This window comes from Coptis chinensis, chromosome 2 (assembly GCF_015680905.1).
Source record: "Coptis chinensis isolate HL-2020 chromosome 2, ASM1568090v1, whole genome shotgun sequence".
Classification (NCBI taxonomy): domain Eukaryota; kingdom Viridiplantae; phylum Streptophyta; class Magnoliopsida; order Ranunculales; family Ranunculaceae; genus Coptis; species Coptis chinensis.
Window position 1 is genome coordinate 14,819,679 of NC_141457.1, and position 17,697 is coordinate 14,837,375.

The 17,697-nt window shown below is 38.4% G+C and overlaps 1 protein-coding gene and 2 pseudogenes across 2 annotated transcripts; 2 read left to right on the forward strand and 1 right to left on the reverse strand.

The window, feature by feature from the left end:
- Positions 1-5,777: 5,777 nt before the first annotated feature.
- On the forward strand, positions 5,778-6,185 carry LOC147515047 (putative cullin-like protein 2 pseudogene; annotated as a pseudogene).
- Positions 6,186-9,698: 3,513 nt separating this feature from the next.
- On the forward strand, positions 9,699-10,581 carry LOC147515048 (14 kDa proline-rich protein DC2.15 pseudogene; annotated as a pseudogene). The gene has a single exon (XR_015209783.1). The product of XR_015209783.1 is annotated as a 14 kDa proline-rich protein DC2.15 pseudogene (transcript).
- A 5,995-nt stretch (positions 10,582-16,576) lies between these two features.
- On the reverse strand, positions 16,577-17,053 carry LOC147515049 (uncharacterized). Its single transcript, XM_086592778.1, has one exon. The coding sequence runs from the start codon at positions 17,051-17,053 to the stop codon at positions 16,577-16,579; it is 477 nt and encodes a 158-aa protein (XP_086448904.1).
- Between the last annotated feature and the right edge of the window lie 644 nt (positions 17,054-17,697).

Below are 17,697 nucleotides of genomic sequence, written 5' to 3' on the forward strand. Positions count from 1 at the left end.
CATCTCGCTTAACTACCGGGTATCACTTCCCGAACTCTCCAGAACAATCTGGAAGTCCAGGTAGTCCAAGTACGATACAAACAAAAATTAATACTTAAAGCAAACCGCCCAAGTTACCCCAGGAAACCAGTTCTATTGTTTCAGGCCAAAGGCCACACATAAACACAAACTTAAAACACCTTTTCTAAACAACATCCTCAATGCTTTCAGTGATAAGTGCATTCAGCACTTGAGATGAGCTAGGTTCGTCAGAGGTCGCCACATCCGCATCAGTAATGGTCACGTCCAGATCGACCGGAACTTTCGAAAGATTAGCTAATGCACCAGTAGCAGAAGGAGGCACGACCTCAGGAACATTACTAGCATCTTCGAGTGTTTTGTCCCCATGATCACCCAAAGCCCCACGTTCATGTTCCTCCTACAGCTCATCATATTTTTTTCTCTAGCTCCTATACCTCAGCACGAATGGCAAAATAAGCCTTCTTCGCCTGCGACGTGGCAGTTTTGCATCTTTCAGCAAAGGCATTCGCTGCGGCTAACTTTCTCTTCAGGTCGTCCACCTCATGCCTCAGCTCGACTGACTTGTTGACAGCTGACATCTTCTCCAAAGTCAATGAAGTAAGCTGTGTCTTCAAAGCATCCAGTTCTTTCTTCTCAGATTGTTCCACTTCTCGAAGAGTCGAGAGCTCGTCCTTCAGGGTCTCGACCTCAGACTTTTCCATCTCAAATAATCAAGCGCAGCCCATTTTCAATTTTTGGTACCCAGCAATAAGCTGCATCAATAAGCACAGTACACCGCGTCAGTATCAAGCAGTAACATGAGGCGGCACAAGGCAAACAAATCACAACACAGAGGATACTTATCAAGCACCACGCCTTATCCATTCCCCTTAAGTTCGACTCCAGCTCCTTGGAGTCCAAATCTTTCCTGTCACCATCCAGCATCATCCCGTCCAGCAAACAAGCAGCTATAGGTGCGGATTTGTAACTACAATCCGACCTCTTCACAAAGCGCTTTTTGCCAGACGTCTCATCTACATACATCAGGTTGCGCTCCAGCTCATCTTTCCTACCACTGGAGTGACCTTTGCCAGTCTCTTTAACAGCAACCTTCCCCTTCATCTTACCAGAAGTATCCCCAGCGACCTTGGTCGGAGCGACCTCCGTGGTCTCTTCACCCAGCACGCTAAAGTCGACCAGCGTCCTAGACCTCGAACTGTGAGCCGCCCTTCACTGCCAGGTCCCGAGCTACCCCCAAGCACAGTTTCAACTACCCTCGCGACCTTGGCAGACCGGGCCTCAGGTTCATCGTCCTTCCTCTTCGGTAAGCGACTTCGCTCAGGAATATCAAAGCTGATATCATCCAGATCGTAAGGTGCGCTCTCTCGACCTTAGCCCCCGAGGCACTAGCACCTCCAAGGGATCGCTTCGGACCAGCACGATTTCGGTTCTTATCTTCCCTTGTCACTAGGTCGCTCTTGCGCTTTTCCATCACCGATCCACTAAATGCTTCACCGATCACCTCACCCCGAACCCTCTTCTTCTGAACTCTCCTCTTCTCCCTAATCACAGGACCTCCCCGTTCCACAAAGAAATGTGCAACCTCAGGAAGTTTCTCCCGTTTTTGAGCTCGAATTAGCCTTGCGAACTTCTCAATCACCTTTCGATTAGTCCCCTTCTCTATAGCGAGCTCTGCACAGACAACAAAATAGCAGTTTCAATATAAAGTTAACAGATGCAATATCAAGACAATCATATAGCATACTGGTACCCACCAGTAAGGTCACACACCCTATTCTCCATGCCAAACCCTTTGGCACAGAAGTTACCAACTAATAGCAACGACCTCTTGTCCCAAAACTTGTTACTCACACCGTCCAGGACGCTTGACATCTTAGCTCGTGTTTGCAAACTAAAGTTAAGAGCACGAGATCGCTTTACCGAGAAGTGCTCAATAATGTCAGCGACCCCTATTTGGTACTCACCACTGGCGTTTAGCAGGTCAAACACCTTGAACAACCGCCACATGTTACCTACAAAATGACAGGGCATTTTGCCACAAAAGTTCAAAAACGCACAAACCAGTTTAAAGAACGGTATCGTCATATGAGCCCTCAACTGCCTCTCACAGACTATAACCCCGTTGTTCGGTAGATTGTACCTATCACTAAAGACATGAGCGTCCTGTCCTGGCTCGTGGATCTCCAGACCGCTTACGGTTATCCTATAAGTCTTCCTCAGGTAGGGGAATTCCCTCAATGCGTGTTTGTCTACAGTCCTAGGAGGCAACCCACTAGATGACGATCTCTCATCGCAACCTGAAGTGCTAGTTACAGCAACCGTAGATTCAAATCGGGCATCATCTTCCCCACCCTTAGCCTCATTGATAATGTAAAAAGATAAATTTTACCTATGAAATGAACGATAAAACTCAAAACGTAAGTAAACTAAAACTTAATTACGTGTCTAAATTTATCAAAGATTGTTCTACTATCGATCTATTGAACAGATATAGTGGAGTAGGAAGTTCGTTCCACTCCTAGTCCTTCCGCATGCTGTGTTTTCTAGTCTAATTACTCTACTCTAAGTCTAATGAGAGATTTACGAAATGATAACTAGACTACGATGCAACTACCCACAAGATGCAACTAGTCGACTATTTAAGCAACTATGAGAATACTACGTCGATTTTATGATAAGGAGTTAGAGGGGGATTGATTCCACCTTAGCTCAACTTAATCCACTAACGACGAATCGTCGTAATCCGAATTGAACTGCTTCGCAGAACAATCTGGTTATTCCTAATCCCTAATTACACATGGCATTTCTACCAATTCATAACTAGCATGTGAACGATTACACCCATTCTCATGGTGAACTAATCATTTCTAGAGTGGAAAGAAAATTACGACTATTCAACATTAACATGAATCAAGCCTTCATCAAGGCTTCGCAACCCCCTCTAATGGAGGTTTAGCCGAGAATCATCACGCTATCATTCCCAATCAAATTCGAACAATACATGATATAAAGATTGAAATTTGCTTAATTTAAACTTCAATAGAAACTACTCATGCAAGAATTATTTCAATCTAATTAAGACAACTATTGAATCTAAGAATTAAACTAATTAAGTAAAGGAAATGAACTAGGTTATCAAGAACTCTAATTTATTAATCTAATAAAAATCAATACAATAATGTAATACTGAATTTAAAACAAGAATAAAAACTAATTAATTAATCTAAAACTAGATCTAGAACTAAGGTTTAATGGCTACTTTTCTTATCCTAACTTAATTTATTTTCTAACCTAACTATCTATATACAAAGAATCAAACTTTTGTTTTTATACTTTCAGATCCAAAAATCGTGCATGGGCTTGGAGCCATATTTTGGGCCGGAAAATCGGGCCCAAAACCCAATTCTTTCAGTCCGAAAAGGGCTCTTTAGCTAGATTTGGCTTCAACAGATGTTTCGTCCACTTCTGCTCCTCTGATTGGGTCAAGGCTTAGACCATTGGAAAGCTCTTTCCGAGCCGGTCGTTTTGACATAAGGTAGGCCCAATTACGAGGTCTGAGTCCAAAGATACGGCCTTCGGAAGTTCTACTGACTTTGTGTGCTGTTTCTGCCCGCGTCAACTTTTCAGCTTTTGACCGGGCTTTACAAAGGCTTTGTCTTCTTGAATTTTGGCCTTTAATCACGGAACTCCTTAGCAACCGACCTTTGCTCCTTTATCTCGCTAAAGTGGCACATTTCTACACATCATGGACTTTGAAGCCTGAGATGCATAAAAAACACGTAATCAGTATTAACTCTTAATTATTACTCACATAATTGGTCTAAAAGTATGATGGTTAAGGGGTTAAAACTACAGTTTTGGGCTCTTATCACTCATCATCATCATCACCCTCACTCACACCACAAACTGACTTCTCCTTCTCTTCCTCCACATCATCCCAACCAAGAGAAACTTCGCGAATCTCATTTGATCGCATATCGTCTGAGTCAGACATCTTTCTCTTGTCACTCACAACTCCAACACCAAGCAACAAAACGAATGACCTAACAACTCAACAACAAAAAGCAAGAACGAAGCAGAGAGTGGAAGATCAACAATGGCAGAAAACTAACCTGAAAACTCTTGATGTAGTGAGTTTTTCTGAAAAGAAAAGCAAGAAATGGCTATTCAGATAGCCAGCGTTGTTTTGTATAACTGCCCCTCCAGTTCCCAAAGCGTTATGATTACACCCTAGCCCTAGCTACACACGACTTCCAACAAGCTGTCTTGTCTTTTCAAATCCCGAAAAAATGGGGCGGCACGTTTCCTCTGCAACTGCTCAGATTTGCTCACGGGCCATACACGTGCTAACTATTATCGCACACCAGCTCACCAGATAGCACGAATCGATCTCTATAGTTCGTTGGGTATTTCCATTTACATCAGTTTGTCTCTTCATGCATACCCAACACACGCCACTGTGTTCTCTCAGCAGATCGCTTCAATGAACCGCACGACCTACTGAGAGGGGGCTGTGTGAGGGAGTGATATTCTCATTTAGGAATATCAAGCACATGCTCAATGTGGTGGAAATACCACACCGGCCTATAACCTAGTTCTCCGACCTACATCGTTAGCTCGCGTCCATGAGCTACGGGATCGCTCCATAACAGATCGCATCACCACGCAGATCGTTCTATATCATGACTCAGCCTATCTTCTAGAAGCAATCATTACCAAAGCTACATTTACACAAACCACTGCTCGCGTCCATAAGCTACTAACCCCTGCTACTAATCCCCATCATTACAGCGTGCCTACCACCACAGTTCTGACACACCTTCTAAATCTCCACCCTACATTTATGTTGATCTTTACACGTGTTGGGTTAAGATTCACTTTCACCATCTATAAATACCTCTCATATGAACTACGCCAGACTTGATTCTTCTCTCCCCCCAAAATCGAGAGATAGATACGTAGGCAGTTCGCTCATCAACGAACTTGGTCTTTCCCAAATTCAATCCCATTCTCCTCCTTCCCTTGTATGTAAAGGTGAACTAAAATGCTCCTTTACAGTTGGATTAAAGTGTCAGACATATTTAAAACTGGGTAAATTACATTGAAAGTAATAGATATGTGCACGAGTGGATTGATTTGAGTGAGTAAATGATAACATATACACAATCCTAAGAGAAAAATTGTTGTCATTTTTACTAATAACACAAAAAATTAGGATTAGGATGTGAGGAGCTACATAATAAAACTATTCATAGAACTGTAGGCATGTATCATCCCCCTTTTTTTTTTGTTAATGGATAATTTGGTTAAAATTGGAAAAACGTACAGAGAGGGAGAAACAAAAAGAAAATAATACACTTTATATATTAGGCCTTTGAAATGGATTTCTAGGAGCTACTAAACTTGTTTGTAGTACGTTGCAACCTACATCTGTAGTACGTTGCAGCCTACATCTTCTATTCGCATCAGGAAGTGTGGTTTGACATGCTACCAAGCTTTAGCAAGAAATGGGCCTCAACCCCCTCAATCCAATCCGGTTATATGTAAACTCCTCCCTCACGAACATACCCATATAACCTCCCTATTATTTACACCTTCCTAATTAATCTCCATGTTTTCCAGATTATGAGCAATTTGCGGTCTAATTCTTATCCCCCGAAATTTTCTATTTCCCATTCTACCCTTTTCATTAAATCAAATCCTTAAATTGGATTATACCTTTTTTCCATTACCTAGATCGTTTTTTTGTTACTAGGATGAAATTAGAGCCACTTAAAACTGTTGGGCTACTTTGCTTCCAAGATTTGGTGTTTGAAAAAGTCAAAGTCAGTGTTAAAGATGTTGTAATTTGTTTAATTAACCGTGAGCGAGAGGGGGAGCTGATTGATCGAGCATTGTTGAAGGATGTGTTGGATGTTTTTGTTGAAATGGGGATGGGGGGAATGTATTGTTATGAAAATGACTTTGAAGCAGCGTTGCTTGATGATACTTCTACTTATTATTGCATCAAGGGGAATAAGTGGATTGAAGAAGATTATTGTGAACTGTATATTTTGAAGGTTGAGGAGTGTTTGAGATTAGAGAAGGACAGGGTTTTGAGTTACTTGCATTCAAGCAAAGGAAAGAAAGGTTTTGGAGAGAGCTTAAAAAACAGTTGTATGTGAAACTACAGACAAGGCAGTGTCTAGAAAATGAACGCTCTCAGCTTGAAAATGAACACTGTCGTTTACTTTTTTCATCTAGGCACATTGTTTTGATCGTAGGCACATTGAATTTTCATAGTTGTTTTAACCTATGCAAAATTGTATTTACATATAAAAATTTAGATTTTCGTAGTAGATTACTAAAAAAAACAATTCTAATATCAGACGTATGCTATGAAAATCTTAATTACACAAAAGATTAACCTATGAAAATTTTAACCCGCAGAAGATGTGATGTAGGAGTTCTTTTTGTTCAAGATGGATAATGGCTATTGAAAAAATGAAAAAAGTACGGTTTACAATAACATTTTCTTTTTTATATTGGACTACATTTATTTCCACAAAGATGAATAACAAATACGACTCATGAATTACCATTGTAATCATACAACTTTCACTCAAACCAAATGCTCAAACCCTCGCATTTTTTTTGTATGTGATGACCTTGTATTATGCAAACTTAAAACTACATAGCAATATCACTGCATTTTCATAGACGTTTTTTCTAACATCTGAGTTCTGAAAGGTGACACAGGCTATGCAACGAAAATTCATATTTTCATATGCAAATATGAATTTACATATGCAAATATAAAATTTCATATACATTTTTTCTGACATCTGGCAGGTGACACAAGTTATGTAAATATGAATACATATATGAAAATATGAATTTACATATACACATGGATTCTCACAAACGTTTTTTTTTTGTCATTTAACAGGCGACAGTTTATGCAAATCTGAACTTACATATGCAAATATGAATTCTGATAAACTTTTTTCTGACATGGCTATGAAAATTTGACAAAGGTATCAGGCTCATTTTTTCCATTACATCCAGAATTCAAAGATCAAGAATTCAAACAAAATTAGTATTCAAAAGTTACATTCAGAATTCAAAGACAAACTGACATTACATAAAAGATCAAAGATTTACGTCCTTAATTCAAACAAAATTAGTATTCCAAAGTGATCCACCAGACCACCAATAAAACACAACACATCATTTTATGATATTCTTTCTTTGCCTCTTCCTCCCCATTCAACTCAGTCTCTCCAATGTCTTTCAACAAAAACTATAAAAAATTTGTCCAAAAAGAGTTTCTTTCGTCTTGGTGATATGAACATCTCTAATTCTTCATTTGAACTCTTGAAAAAGTGCTAGCATTGACAAAACAGTATAACAAAACACCTTGGTAGAGCTAGTAGGTTTTACCTCCTGTTGCAATAAAGGGGAAAATAATAAATAAGTCTATTAAACTGACATTTCAAAATTTACTTTCACATATATGAAAATACAAATTTACACAGCAAATTCAGCTATGCAAGTAAACATACGAAAATGTAAATTTACATAGTTATTATTGTAACCAAAACAGTACTGATGAAAGCAGGCATACATATGTAAATTTATATTCACATAGAAGTATGAATTTACATTCAAATTTGCACAGGCTATGTAAATATGATACAAATTCAAATCTTCATATCAACTACAGAGTGTGAACTTCATACCAACTACAGAGTGTCAACTAATATCAATTTCAGACAACTTAAAATATGATTCTCACCTTAGATTTCGTTTATTTACAAACGAAATTAAAAATATATATATATATGATTTTTACCTTCGATTTGGTCTTTTTATCAGTAGTTGCTTTTCTTTTTGTTTGTGAGATGAAAACTTTCGATTTTTTTGTTTTGGTGAGTGTTTCTCTCTTATTTTTCGATTATTTTGTCATTTTTGCAAAATATCTAGGGTTTGAGAATGCGGCGAGAAGAAAGAGAGAAGATAAGTTTTAGATCTAGGGTTTTATGTGGGGGATATTTTAGTCAGTTTGGGTATTTTAAAAAAATAGGGGGTTTTTATGGGTTGGTACGTAATGAGGGGTTTTTTATGCTGGTTATGTATCAACCATGGAGATTAAACGCAAAAACTGCAAGCTTTAGTCCCTATTGTCAGCATGCATTGTTGTTGTTAATTTACTTTTCTTAGAACTTAAGAGAATAATCACATCTCAATTAAATGTAACTTAATCAAGCAATCCATTGCTTATGGAGTTACGTAGGCACGCATTATAATTGGAAAAGTACTTTCGTTACCGAGCCTTCCATTCCACCCCCAGACACAAATCACAACCATATTTTACTAGGACAATGAAAATTCCAAGAGGCTAACCTTAGCGGCTTAGCCTTATTACTACATACGGCAAAGTTGGCAAAGTTGCACAAATTAGTTAAACAGGTCTTCAGAGTTAAAAATTGATTTAGTTACTTCTAATTACATCTCCACAAATCCGTAAAGGTAAACGCGTGAAAGTTAGGATATATATGGTGTCGACTGACTCTAGCATTGTAGTGAAAGTGTGAGACTGAATAGTGCCGGGGAAGGTGGAAAATTTGCGCTCATGCAAGGAAGCAAAACGATATGGAATTCCATATGAAATTATCAACATTCTGGCTGTCTTAGCACGTATTATGAAATTCTTCATTGAGGACAAAATATCTTTTATATATCAAACAAAATAAAGAACAGGAAAATGGAAAAGTCAGTTGAAGACGTAAGAGTGGGGGTTACATTGGCTGACTGCCATATGAAGTCTACTGTTTAATTTTTCCCTAACAAGAAATTAAAGTCGTACGTCTAAGTCCAGGAAGATACTGTCGTCTCGATCAACCATAGATTGCGCAAGTCTAATAGCTAATATTGGGATACTGCAATGGTCTAATGCATAAAATGATATCCGGTTAAATGAACAGGTAATAAAACCACTGAATTGATTTGAGCAAGTTGGTGTGAAAAATTAAAACTACAAAGCAGACAAGCAGTATACTGAACAACATATAGCTTATGTTGGTTATCAACTAAAGATAATAGGGTTAACTCCATTAACTTCTTTCCTCAATTATCAACTGAAAACAGCTAAAGTTAGAGTTAACTGATCAGCCCATAATTGTTCGTATTTCAGTCCATTAACTTCCTTCCAATTTCACTTGCCCACTCATCAGTTTGTACTTCATATGCAAAGTAAGTAAAACCAAGTGAGTAGATTTGAGTATTTGACTGAACAAGTTGGAACTTGGATCTATCAATAAAAAGACCACACAAGTTTAATTAACGCAGCTCCAGCTCTTTACTATTAATGACACTATGACAGGAGGCAAGGGACCTCTCCAACCCGGCCTACTTGCTTATCAAAAAAAAAAAAAAAAAGGTTTAATTAAAGACTTTTAAGCTATATATATACGAAAATCCTTGTGATGGGAAGATTGCAGATTGTCGATACATGATCCCCACCCCACATATATCCAAATATAGGAGCATGCATCACATCTTGTCCAGCTAAATCCATGGCCATTTAGCTTGACATTAGAGAAATTCTATTCACACATGATTTTACTGCTAATCTTATATCAAATTCAAACAAGTCACTCGATCTCCTTAAATCCCTATAAATAGGCACCCTCACTCATTACTCATTATATCACTCAAGCACCTCTCATCCCGAGTCCTACTAAAAGTATACTACAAACAGTTAATAGGAGATGGGTTCCAAAAGCCATGCAGCAGTAGCTCTTTTCCTCGCACTCAACCTCCTCTTCTTTTCCCTAGTCACTGCAACAAGCTGCCCTTGCACTAACCCTCCTCCTAAGCCAAAGCCACCTCCATGTCCTCCAAAGCATACTCCGACTCCTAGAACTCCACCTACACCTAAGCCAACGCCAACGCCTTCAACTCCTACTCCGATTCCTAAAACTCCACCTACACCTAAGCCAACGCCAACGCCTTCAACTCCTACTCCGATTCCTAAAACTCCGCCTACACCAACGCCAACGCCTTCAACTCCTACTCCGACTCCTAGAACTCCACCTACACCTACCGCGGGTACATGCCCAAGGGATGCGCTAAAGCTAGGTGTTTGTGCCAACTTGCTTGGTGGATTGATCGGTGTTGAGGTAGGTACTCCTGCGAACAGCCCTTGCTGCACCCTCATCCAAGGACTTGCTGACCTTGAAGCAGCTTTGTGCTTATGCACTGCTATCAAAGCAAACATACTGGGTATCAATCTAAATGTCCCAATATCCCTCAGCTTGATTCTCAACACCTGCGGAAAGAAGCTCCCATCTGGTTTCCAATGTGCCTAAGCAATTATGACTCCTTTTTTACTCCTATTGCGTCTTTATATAGTTTTGTTCCATTAGTGGGACTTCTTTTAGCCAAGTATTGGCATTGAATATCCTGTTGTTTTTCTTATCAATAACTCAATAATTTCTCCTTTGATACATTGAGAAAGGTTGAAGCTGATATGTAAATCATTTTCATTAATAGTTATGGATTATGATTGCCTCGCAACTTCCAGTCTGCCTTCATAATATCCAAAAATGATCAGCTGCTTCCAATTTCTGACCGATATGACAATTTTCTGTTCAGCTCTCTGATATTTACGAAGAATTAAATAATTGCATTTAAGATTTGCAATTATTAAAGACCTTGTGATTCGTAACTAGCCAGCCAATTAAAGTAACATTTAATTTCTAAACTCTAAATCCAGGTTCTTATGGATCCCTGGACCACATTTAACTCTACAAACGAAGGTTTTCAACCCTGTTTGGCTGCCCAACTAAGAAACATCCTTGAGTCCGTAGGCTCTAGAACAATCACCCTGGGTTCCTGAACCACCAGAAACATCGTACCTTAAGCTTCAAAGGATATAAATGGTAACAAACATATTTCACGATTCAAACATTAATTTTTCGCATTTTAGTCAAGGAGCGAATCTCACAGTTTTTTCTAAAAAATATATACATGAACAACAGCGGCTAAGGATGAGTTTTAGCTTAAGTAGCTGATTAAACTGAAAAATGAGCATATAATGTGTAGTTCGCAAAGAAGTTTCTTAAAGATAACAACGAAGAACTAATACAGAAAACTAATGAACACAGATCAAGATGAATTTGAATTGAGTTTTATTGCTTAAGAACAATGGAGTTTACAATTTTCTCTCTTTCTCTCTTTCTCTCTCCTATGCTCTAGTTTATAGATTTTCTTTTTATGAAATCAGAACGAATCACTTTCTCCTTTTCCAGTCTTTATATAGTGTTGCACTTATAGCTTTGTCCAATCAGCTCCATATTTGGGCTGGAATATCGGGTTGACGATATTTGTCCAAGGTGGTTCTTCATGTTGCTTCAGCTCTTGAGTGAACTTTACCTGCTCATGTATCTGCATATTGGTGTCGACAGGCAAAGCTTTCTGTAACTGCTAGTTAGAGCTTTCCAAGACGCCCCCAGTGTCTTGGTTCTTCTCCTTCATCATCCCCTTAACAGTGACAAAATTATACTTTTCTGACTCATACTGATCACCCCTAATCTCATGCAATCCATATGCGGTTGGGAATCGGATGACTTGGTAAAATGTACTGGGTACAGCACACATTTTGTGTATCCATTTCCTTCCCAATATGGCATTGTGATCGGACTGGTGCTTGATGACCACTATAACACCCCGTGTTTTTTTATACGTATTTTTCTATTTAATTAATTAATTTAATTATTTATTTTAAAAATTCGTCGGATTGGACTCGGGATACGTGGGCCGGTTTTGGGCCGAAGTGCGTGTTGGGCTTGGGTTTGGACCCAAGTATATAAACACTTTTTCTAGAAAATAGGGTTCAGAAGATAATATAATATATTAAAAATGGAGGCAGAGAGAAACTGTTTTGCTTTGGAGAGATGGAGCGCGACGATTCAGGCTCGGAGGAATTGGTCGAGCTGTTCAGACAGGTGAGTAGCTATTTTGCTATTTCACCGGATTTTTAGTTTACGTATATCGGGGTATACTGCCTAAGATACTGTTCATTATCCTGTTTTATTCGACGTTGTGCGGGTTGTATTTAATAAACTCTGTTCAATATCGGATTTTTATTAAACTGTTGAATCTCGACAGACGTCAATGGCGTCGCCAAACCCACGAGGACAAATCGTCCCGATGGTCTTGTTTAAACTCGCTTTTTGTTATATCTTGTGATGTTAGAGTTTAATGGGTTGTGGATGTATGTTGAACTCGGTGGTAGTGGGGAGTTTCGGGTTGCTTGAAACTTCAAGGACGCGAAATGGCGTTCTTGTGATAATGAGGGATTGGGGTTTTGGGATTTCGTTGTTGTGAACGGTTTGGTTTCGTTCTTGGGTTGGTTTTATTTGGTTTGGGGTTTGATGATGATGGGGGTCGTGTGTGGTCTTTGTGGAGAGCTTGGGGGGTGGTGTGAAGCTTTCCGCTTCAACAAATGGCGTTAATGGCGCTTAAATCGCCAATAAAAGGATGGGGATTGTGAGTGTTGTGTTTTGTATTGATTGATTGATGGGGTAGGGTCGTGTGGGTGTGGGGGATGCTAATGGTGCTGTTGGAAGCTTGGGGGAAGCCATTAATGGAGGCCGAAATTAGTTCCAGATCTAGTTCTGGCGATGTTGGATTTAAGGATTTGTGATTTTCGGTTTCTTTAAAGTTGTATGGGTTGTTATGGGGAGTAAAACCGCTTGGTTAGATTGGTGGTTGTGTGAGAGGTGGTGGCCGGTCGGTTTTGGTGGTGGCTGATGGGTGAAGAAGATGAACAGTAACAAGCCGATTTGGGCTTGGGCCTTAGCTGTTTGTTTGGGCCGGTTTAGATTATTTTATGTGGGCCGAAATCTAATATTAAGTTTTAGGTTGGGCCAAAACTCTATTGGTTGATTTTGGGCCCGATTTTAGTTGGTTTTGTTTAGGGCCTTTTTCCAATTAGTCTATGGCCCAGTTTCCTTTGTTTTTGTTGGGCGGTTTGATTAAATTTTTGGGGCGAACCCATTTGTATTTTTTTTTTTTTTTGACCAGGTTTAACTTAAGTTTTGGGACCCGTTCTAATATTAGTCTATGGCCCGTTTCATTTGTATTTTTGGGACCCGAACCCCTTAACCTGTTTTGGGCGGTTTTAATATTCTTGGACCAAATCCATATAATTTAATATAGATCCAATAGGGTCGTAGAATAAATAAGTGGACTTTGACCATCGACCGTTGATTGACTTTGACCTTAGCCATGAACCATGGCTATGACTCTGAACCTCAAACACCTTAAACGCCGGTTTGACTTTGACTAGAACGGTTTGACTTTGACCATCGACCGTTGACTTTGACCTTTGACCATGGACGGTTGACTTTCACCTTTGACTTTGACTTGGACAGTTTGACTTTGACTAGGACAGTTTGACTTTGACTTGGACAATTTGACTTTGACTAGGACAGTTTGACTTTGACCATCGACCGTTGACTTTAACCTTTGACCATGGACGGTTGACTTTCACCTTTGACTTTGACTTGGACAGTTTGACTTTGACTAGGACAGTTTGACCTTGACCATGACATGTTGAGTTTGACCTTGACCATGAGGTGTTGACCTTTGACCGTTGACTGTTGACTTTGACTGTTGACCGTTGACTTTGAATGTTGACTTTTCCAGTTTTTCATATGTTTGTTTATATGGATATATATATAGTAATAAAATACTGTCGGATATTGTATAACTTTGGTTGTCATTTATCTAAAAAAGATTTGACCTTGATGATTGGGTATTTTTGTTAAACAAGAGAAAGTAAGTTAAATGCGTCGGCTTTTTGCAACAAAAAAGCTTCGATCGTTTGGATACCCAATGGAAAGAGTTGTTCCATTCGAAAGATATCCCGTCGAAAATCCAATTTCTTTGAAATTAGGATTTTGACCGTTTTCAACCTAAATTTTCTTTTAGATGGGCTAAGGTTGGGACTTGAGTTCTACATGAAAAAGTATATCTAAATACCTTAGTTTCTAAATAATTAAGTTACATGTCATTTGGATGAATGTAGGAAAAACCTTAGCATTGATTATGTGGTGATAAGAACTACGAAGCGCTTGATTCCAATCTTGAAATATTTGGATACATTAAGCGACTTTGAGCAAAAGTGCGACCACTACACTATATCTCTATAATATATATATTAGTTTGTGTGATAACTATGTGATTATGTTCGAAATTACTTGTTGTTTTGAGACTACATAAATATATATGTGGGAGATAGAAGTTGTATATGAATATAGACTTTAGTATATGTGGATATGTTTTAGACATTAGTGTGTGTGGACTTGAATTTGGGCTAATGAACTATTTGTTTACGATATTGTATATATGAGTATGGTTATATAAATTGTATTTGTTTGATTATAAGTCCGCTTTACATTTAATGATATTTAAGTGCTTGATTTGCCTTGACGCCAAAAAGTGACTCTTTGCATGTGTGGTCTATTTTGACATGAGTAATGCTAGTATAACTATAAGTGATAATAATGTTTTAATGTGTAAGCCCACATCTTTAGAACTCTCCACTCGATTTGGTAATGAAAAGAAATGTTTATGACTTGTGATGTCATGTGATAGATGGGTATTCATTGAATGTGCCATGAATGACCCAATCGTTTGGGCCCCATAGAGGAACTAAGGTATTAAGCCTTGGGTTGGTCGTATTCCTTGAATGTACGGAATGTAGGTTTGGGTATTCCTTGAATGTGACTCGAATGACTCGGGGCATTTATTGAATGTGCCATGAATGGCCCGTTAGTGTTATGATGGGTATTCCTTGAATGTGGCGGGGAATGACCCAAGGTATTCATTGAATGTGCCATGAATGACTGATATTTTGTTATGCCCAAAAGAGGCTTTGTGATTTTGTGTATGGAAAGCCCGAGATGGTACATGACTCACAAGTTCTGAGTTTACAAGATGAAAGTATGTTTCACGGAGGCGATATCCCGCTTGGGGCGTATGTCTTGTAGTGGTACTTTCGGTGTGAGTGAGGCGACGGATATGTGTGATTTGGCAAATGTGTGTAGTGCAAATCGTGGAGTAGGAACTAAAGGTTGAAACGTGTCTTTGAATAAATGAGTCAACGAGATAAGTAATAAGCAAAGTAAAATATTGATTTTACGTGTGATGGAGTTATTGCATATGATGTATATGATTTCTTATGATAAATGTTTACGTGGTTTGTATGAGTTGATACTCACAAGGGATGAATGTACTCCTTGGTTGTGACTTTTCCTCGTTCTCATAAGTAGGCGAGATACTAAAGTAAAAGTATATGAATTGTGTGATGTTATGGATATGAAATGTGACGGTGAATAATATTAGTAAATGATTGTAATTTCTATGTATTTGTGAAATGACTATAACTTGATATGTTATTACGAAAATATTAATGACTTGTGATAGTCCGAGATCTATGGTTATGCACGAAAACTTTATGATGACGTAATGATGTCATATGAATGACTATCATTGATATAGGTATTATGATAAGTGGTATTCCTCAAAGATACGGACTAATCGGGTTATATCAATTAAACTTCAATGTCTTAAATGAGGTTGGGTCATGAATAGAATTTTGACTGGCTGAGATAAATCAATTTATTGTGATGTCTAACTCTGTTTTGCAGGAGGGTAGGATCTATTAATCTTTTCTGCAGGGACGTAAATATCCTACCCTAAGACGACGTGTTGGCTTAAAGGTAAGGTATACCAAACTCATATTTAATTAGGTTATCATATGTGCAGTTAATAAATGAAATGTAAGTGGTATTGTATTGTGAGTTATTTTGGAAAGTGGGAATGACGAGTAATATTATATGAGATTCTTGGAATTTGTATGTTGGGGGTGAAATCTTACTTGGGAAGAAACTACACGCCGTTTTTGGAAAACGGAACTATATTGTCTTCCAAGTTGAAATTGTTTGTAATGTTATATTTATTCATTTGAAATATTATTATATATATTTTTGTTGTTAGTCTACTCATACCAAAGAAATTCAATTTCTTCAACCCATTTCTTTGTGTTTTTTGGCGTGGGTGTGTTCTTAGGAACATAGATGGTGGAGTCGAGTTTAAAGGATGAAGACACGTGACTTGGATTTGCTCTTGGAGTCTTCTGGTTTAAGTTTTTCGAAAGTGTATAGTTTTGAATTGAAACAAAGGTAATAGAGTTGGTTAGTAAAAATTTTATTTGTAAATGAAGCGTTGTTCTTTCAGTTTTAATTTAATATTAGATTTTAAATATTGTGGTTGATAATATGTTAGTGGGTTTTGTTTCACCCTGGGTTTCCAGATGATTGAATATCAGTTTTAAATTTTTCTGGAAATTTGGGGTGTGACAACCACGAATTTTGTCATCACTGTTTGAGGTCCAGCTCTAACTGGCAATTTTATTTCGCCAGTGGGTTTTGTAGAAGTTTCATTGAAACCATATAAATTGAACTTTGGTGGTTTCAAATGAGAATCATCTAGCCTAATTCCTTTAAATGCTTTCCAAAACAGAATATTTAATTACTGAACTACCACAGTCCACTAATATCTTCTGTACATCATATCCCGAAATAAGCAAGGTGATTAATAAAGCATTATCATGCGGTAACATTACCTTTGACAGGTTGTTTGGCACGAACATGATTACCCCAGGAATGCTAGCTGACACCAACTGCTGATTCACCGGAATTGGCTCGACATTGACCTCGAGCACCTCTTTCACTGTCGATATCTTTCTAATCTTATCTCGAAGAATCTTTTTCTGGGGAATTTCCCCTTTATAAATCATGTTTATTACCCCCAGTGGCTTCTCCCGTATGGTCGCTGTTTCTGCAGGTCTAACATCAGCACGAAATTCTCTCAACTTCCCATCTTTCATGAGCCTGTCTATCTCTTTTAATAATTGGAGACACCTATTAGTCTCATAGTTCTCAATCTTATGAAATTGACAATAAGGCTTGCCCTTCATTTCTCTGATAGTGTATTTCGGCCAAACCTCAAAATCTTCCTTTGCTATCCTCCGCAGGATATCTTCCGGCGTAGAATTAAGAGCTATGAAGTTACTGGGATCGAGTTCCTCTTTCAATGTTCTCTCATGCTTTCTTCGCTGTTGTGGCTGATTATCTCAGTTTGTATAATGCTCCTGAGATCTTTTATTATCGATCATTATTATCCTTATCTTTTTTCCCTGCATCGGTGACTTGTAATACCGCATGCGCAGTGGCTGTTCTCAACCCCTCCTCTACTATGATATCTCTATCAACCTTATCATACAATTCTTGCACTGTTTTAACCTCTTTCCTCAACAGATACTTATGCATATAAGATCATGGTATTACCCCTGCTTAAAAAGCTATGACAGCTGTCATTTCTGATTCATCCAATCTTTCCACCGACTGCGTTTCAGCCTTAAACCTTGTCAAGAAATCTTTCAATGATTTCTTCTTCACTTGCTTCAACTGAAATAAGGCCGACACCTGCTTTGGCTTCACCCTCTGGTGACCATAATTGGTGAGAAACCTTTCTTCAATTTCACGAAAGCATGAAATGGATCCCTCAGGCATAGTACAAAACCATTTCAGTGCTTTGCCTTTTAGGCTAAAAGAAAATAAT

What these genes read in the sequence shown, in the direction of transcription:
- LOC147515049 (XM_086592778.1), bottom strand. Translation starts at nt 17,053, where the DNA reads ATGAAGGGCAAGCCTTATTGTCAATTTCATAAGATTGAGAACTATGAG.